The sequence below is a fragment of the Panicum virgatum genome, chromosome 4K, assembly GCF_016808335.1.
Source record: "Panicum virgatum strain AP13 chromosome 4K, P.virgatum_v5, whole genome shotgun sequence".
NCBI lineage: Eukaryota > Viridiplantae > Streptophyta > Magnoliopsida > Poales > Poaceae > Panicum > Panicum virgatum.
The window spans coordinates 27,618,045-27,623,636 of record NC_053139.1 but is presented as its reverse complement, the minus strand read 5'-3'; the positions used below and the strand labels follow the sequence as shown (position 1 = coordinate 27,623,636).

Genomic DNA, 5,592 nt, shown 5'->3' with positions numbered 1-5,592 from the left:
TGCTTAAGTTCGAGACTTTTGGTCATGTAATAAAGTACTTAATTCTCTCTCTCGTTTTGCATTGTGTATGATATTTCACTTGTGAAGTCTATCGTATGTATGGAATTTGATCCTGGCACACATATGAGATGCATTCGGTTTCTTTCTTAACCGGGTGTGACACACCATGATAGGAGAGCAGACAATATCTGGTTGCTGAAAACTCTTTCAACGAGTAAAGGTATGTTATGTGACTTGCAGTTCAAAGGACTCAGTATAATAGGAAGTTATACAATCATTAGATCCACATTGGCGTTACTAATTAACTAGGAATTAGACAAGTTCATATTTGAAACAACAGTGCAATCTCAGGTCAAGCGCAACAAGATTGGCTATATAATGTGTCTAAAGAGATTAAAGAATACAATGACATAATAATATATTTTTCAAGGTTTCATTTTCTTAAGAAGTGTTATGACTCAAACGAAAATTAGTTGCACATGGCAATATCATTAAAAAACAATCTTGAATCACATATAGAAGTTCTCCGCTCAGGTTATTACCACTGACAAAACAAAAGAAGAAAAACAGAACTCAAGGGGCGTAAACATATTCGTACTGTGGATAAAGAAACTAAATACTCCTACATCATTACTAGAACTAGTATTTGCTACCTCGGCCACTAGTAGATGATTGTAGATACACATAATGATCACCTTAATTTGCTTCTCCATTGGGCAGTTAACTTCCGCATTGATTGTGTGCATGATCGAGTACCACCTGCTTCCAAATAATCACATTTCAGTTAACAATATGAGGAAATAGAATATGTCACCACATCTGATCCCTCACAAGAAAATGGGCAACTAGTCGTGGATGGTGTCATTATCATAAACCAACAAGTCCTTCAAAAGCATTGGGCAACTTTTAGCCACAATATCGAATAAGTCCTGGTCACACTACGGGAGACTGCTGCTTTGCCGTGTGCCAAAGCACACGACAAAGCCCTATATGCACACGGTAAAGTCTTTGCCGTGTGCCGCACATGGCAAAGAGCACACGGCATTCAGACGTCGGTAAAGGCATCGTTTGCCGTGTGCCATTTATCGGGCACACGGCAAAGTCTTTGCCGTGTTCCAAAGCTGACCCATGGCAAAATAAAAATACAGAAAATAAAAAAAGGTACAGGCCCGCCGCTGCTGCCCTGCTCGGGCCGCCAGCTCCGGCCGTCGCCGCGCTGCCGGGCTTCCGCCGCTGCGCCCCTGGACCTCGGCTGCCGCACACTTGGCCGTCGCCGCTGGACTTCCACTGCCGCGCCCCTGGCCGTCGCCGCGCCGCCAGCTCCGGCCGCCGCCCGCTGCCACCATCGCCGCGCCCCTGCCGTCGCCGCTGGATCTCCGCCGCGCCCCTGGCCGTCGCCGCTGGACCTCCGCGCGTCGCGCCGCTAGACCGTCGCCGCTGCGCCGGTGGAGGGATCGGAGCTCGTGGCGGATCTCGGCATGCCGGGGAGGGAGCTTGTGGCCGCGCCGGGGAGGGAGCTTGAGGCCGCGCCGGGGGGTAGCTCAAGGCCGCGCCACCGGAGGGAGCTCGAGGCCGATGCACCGCCGCCGGGGTAGAGGAGGCCGCCGTAGATCACGCCGTCCGGCCTCGAGCTCGCTCCGGCATCCATGCGCCGGCGCCGCTGTCTGGGCTTGGAGGGGAGGGAAGGGAGGGAGGCGGTGGAGGCAGGGAGGAGGCGGCGGCGGCCGAGGGAGAGGGAGGAGGCGGCAGCTGCTGAGGGAGAGGGAGGAGGCGGCGGGGGCCGGGGGAGGGAGGCGGCAGGGGGAAGTGGGGTAGGGGGTGGAAATATAGCTAGGGTTTGGATGGGCCGGAGTTGGGCTGGCTATGCCGTGTGCCCAATTCCGGCCCACGGCAAAGTTTTATTTTTTAAAAATTATTTGAAACATGTTTAATTAGTTAAATATAGAAAATTATTACAAAAATGAATCAAATTTTAACATGGAGTACCATATGTTGTATGTGAAGAGTAGAAAAACTCTCGAAGTCAAACTCAAATTCGACCATCACTTTCACTCCAAATCTAACCGCATCTTTCTCAACTCTCTGATTGTTCTCCGGAGATGTTTTCGTTTGTAAACATTGTACGTAAAAAAATTACAAAACCTACACAATTTTTTACTACTGTCTCCACATATGATATAACGAGATATTGACAAATCTCATGATTTTCAGACTTTACTTGTTTTTTTAGAATTTTAAAATCATTCGGATACATTTTCGTGGGCGTGTTTCCTGAACAAGATGTTGAAAATTTCTTTTGATTTCACGTGTAAGACCTCAAACTGGGCTAAATAACATGAATATTATTTTTCACTCATTTTATTCTATTACTTCAACCACTTGTAGTTCAAATTTGACTTAATTCAAAAAATTGCTTGAAATGCAATTAATTTGTTAAATATAGCAAAAAAAATTAAAAATATGTCAAATTTTAACAAGGAGTACTACATGTTGTATGTGGAGGGTAGAAAAAGTTTCGAGGCGAGAAGAGAAAAAGAAAATTATGACTTTGCCGTGTACCGAAAAAACACACGGCAAACTATATACTTTGCCGTGTGCCAAAAAAATAAACACACGGCAAACTGTATACTTTGCCGTGTGCCAAAAGAAAACACACAGCAAAGTCTTTGCCATGTGCCAACACACGGTAAAGCATGGATTTTGCCGTGTGCTTTTTTTTTGCCGTGTGTTTTCGTCGTGGCACACGGCAAAGTGGCTCTTTGCCGTGTGCCAGACAAAAAAACACACGGCAAAAACTTAGGCACATGGCAAACTAGCGATTTCCGGTAGTGTCAGCTACCATGATGGCTTCCAGTGCAGGATAATCTTGAAGGAACTCAATGCAAGCCTCTCTGAGCATCTGGCAATGGTGCTGTACAGCCAAGCTCAACATTTTTGCAACCGTGTCCTCGTTTATATCTCTACTCAATTTCTCCTCCCAAATCAGCTTCAGCCTCTGCATGCTGTACCTGTTCGCCGCCTCAAGAAAATGCTCAGCCATGGCAGACACTTCCAAGCCCGGTCATCTCTGGTAATGAATCCGTGTATATAAAATGCAGAAGGGCCTTAAACACATGAGCCGGCATGCGGCATGCCGTCTATCTGTATGCAGTCCTGTGTTGGTGGTCGCGCCGAAGAGCTGTGCCTTGAAGACCGGCGATCGAGCTGTGACCTGTGAGAACACACCTGTGTGCACTGAACTCTTCACCACCGACTCGGATCGTGACGTCGGTTCCCTCTTTGGCAACGAGGAGGTCCCCATGATCACGTCGCAAGCCAGACAGAGGCGCCGGCCTGTCCTCTATGTAGATCGTATAAAAAATGGAGACGTCGCAGCTTATCCTGAAGTAGTCGTCGACGAGATGATCCGACGCCTCCAAGAACTCCCTCAGGATGAAATCACTGAAGCCGTACCTGAACCCAAAGCCGAAGTACTCTCTCAAATCTGCGGTTCTGAGAGTGACCTGGCACCGGCTTCCCCGCCTTGTCGAGCAGACTGAACCTTGGTCGTACCTTGATAGGTTCGGCGATACTGTCCGCGAGGATAAGGAATACTGAGATGTAGTCGGCGTAGAGGAACCGAGCCCATTGGGGTAGTAGCTGATTGATGCACCGGGAACAACCGGCCACCGTGAAAGTGGGGGACTGGACGCACCTGCCATTGGGAAGCTCCTTGTTGCGCGAATAGCAGTCGACTTGGTATACATAGTGCCCGGTCACGGTTCCCCCGACGATCGCCGAAGCGGAACTGAACGTCGCCATGGCGGCGAGGGTTTGGACGAGACGAACTGATTGGGACCGAGAAGCGGCACCGGCGGACCGTGAAAGATTGGAAGAGGGCTTTGGCGGCCAGGTTTCAGGTGGCCCCGGATTTTTTTTTTCCGGGCTGGCTCGCCGAGTGGAAACCGGCCCAGGCCTAGGCACCTCAGGGTTTGGAAGCCATCCGGCTGTTCTTGTTTTCTTTATTATTTTTATTAACTAATTTCTTCAGCAACTGGACCGTAAGGGAACAGCTGGCAAGGGACCTGCAGGCAACAACTCAACCCCATATTGTGCTAATAGAACTTTCAGGTCACCTCCTTGCTCCTTGTTGATATTGCATAGCCATAAACATCTGGGGAAGGAAATACACCGAAGTGTCAGTACGTAACGCTACTTCATTACATGTACATGGATGGCAATTATCACCATATTTTTAGTGAAAAACATGTCAACAACACTATTGAGCCCCATGTTGCATTACAAATCACAAGTATGCTCGCATCATTCAGAAATCGTAAAAGATGATATGTGGCTGTAAAAGATGGCATGTATTACAATGACTGACTGAAATGTCAAAGCAGAGGAACAACAAATAAGCCATATTCGCTGTAACGAACATGGCACCATTTATGCCATTTCGAGTGATTTTGGTGATCGAATAACAACGCAATCAATGGGACTAATGGTTTGGTTAAGAGAACATTTCTAGATCCCAGGGATGAAGTAAAAAGGCCATGCAAAGCAAAACACAAAAAAAGAACTCAAAGAAACGCTGAATTGGACGAGTTCTGCAGAAATCAGTAGCACCGGAAGAACCGATGCCTAAGCATCGGTGCATCCGATGGTTGTCGGAAGATCCGACGCCCTGGTGTTTGATGCAAGGCTGAGCGTCTCTGAAGCTCAAGTGAAGATCATGTGAGGCACCGGTTGAACCGACGACATCACGACAAGCATCGGTGCATTGGGCATACTATGTTCCAGAAACGATGTCAAGCGCCCAGGAGAAAATCCTTCAGCACCGGTTGAACCGGTGATGCATCGGAGCAAAGCATCGGTGTAATGACATCAGCAGGAGAGAAAGAGGCCAACGGCTAGTTGAGTGCTGTGAGTGACCAGTTGAACCGACGCCACGTCATCGGTTAAACAGGGGGGGTCGCAGACAGTGCGTCAGAAGCTCAACGGCAACTTAGGGTCTGAGAGTGACCGGATGAACCGACGCTACCCCAGAAAGAGGCATCGGTTTATCCGATGGTACGCAGATTTTTGCTGACCGTTGGAGCAACGGCTCCACGACTTGGAGGCCTATATATATGGCATCCCCGGGCCATTTGAAGATTGCTGGAGTTGCTGGACTTCCCACACATACTCAAGAACACCTCCAAGCCATACAAGAACATAGTGATCATATCCTTAGCCCTTAGCATACTTTGAGAGTGTTGTGTAAAGTATTAACTCTTAGTGAGTGAGATTGCAAGGCCTTGAGCCTTTGTGCTGTGGTTCTTAGGTGAACCTAAAGAAGATTTCGGTGCGCCGGCACCTTGGAGCTTTGAAGGCTCGCCGGCACGTCATCGACCCTCCGACTTGGTGTGGAGCGGCGACAACAACTTTGTGCGGGGGACGTGGAGACCCCCTTCCTTTGTGGAGAAGCTCCTTAGTGGAACCCGAGCCCAAGGTGACAGTGATTGCATTCACGAAAGAGACTTGGTGGCCGAGTAGCAATACTCTTAGTGAGTGCTACAACAACGTGGATGTAGGTGTGCATTTGTGGCTAACCGAACCACGGGATAAACA

The 5,592-nt window shown here is 48.5% G+C and overlaps 1 protein-coding gene across 1 annotated transcript; it reads right to left on the bottom strand.

The window, feature by feature from the left end:
- Positions 1-2,812: 2,812 nt before the first annotated feature.
- LOC120702064 (BTB/POZ and MATH domain-containing protein 2-like) lies at positions 2,813-3,801 on the bottom strand. The gene is made up of 3 exons (XM_039985838.1): positions 3,542-3,801; positions 3,226-3,453; positions 2,813-3,008 (listed from the first exon to the last, which is right to left on the bottom strand). The coding sequence occupies exons 1-3, from the start codon at positions 3,799-3,801 to the stop codon at positions 2,813-2,815; spliced, it is 684 nt and encodes a 227-aa protein (XP_039841772.1).
- Between the last annotated feature and the right edge of the window lie 1,791 nt (positions 3,802-5,592).

Excerpts from the sequence above, each read along its gene's own strand:
- LOC120702064 (XM_039985838.1), bottom strand. The coding sequence starts at position 3,801 with ATGGCGACGTTCAGTTCCGCTTCGGCGATCGTCGGGGGAACCGTGACC. Across the intron at positions 3,454-3,541 it reads CCTATCAAGGTACGACCAAG|GTACGGCTTCAGTGATTTCA; the intron begins GTTCAGTCTGCT and ends CTTTGGGTTCAG. Across the intron at positions 3,009-3,225 it reads GAAGAGTTCAGTGCACACAG|GTACAGCATGCAGAGGCTGA; the intron begins GTGTGTTCTCAC and ends GGCGGCGAACAG.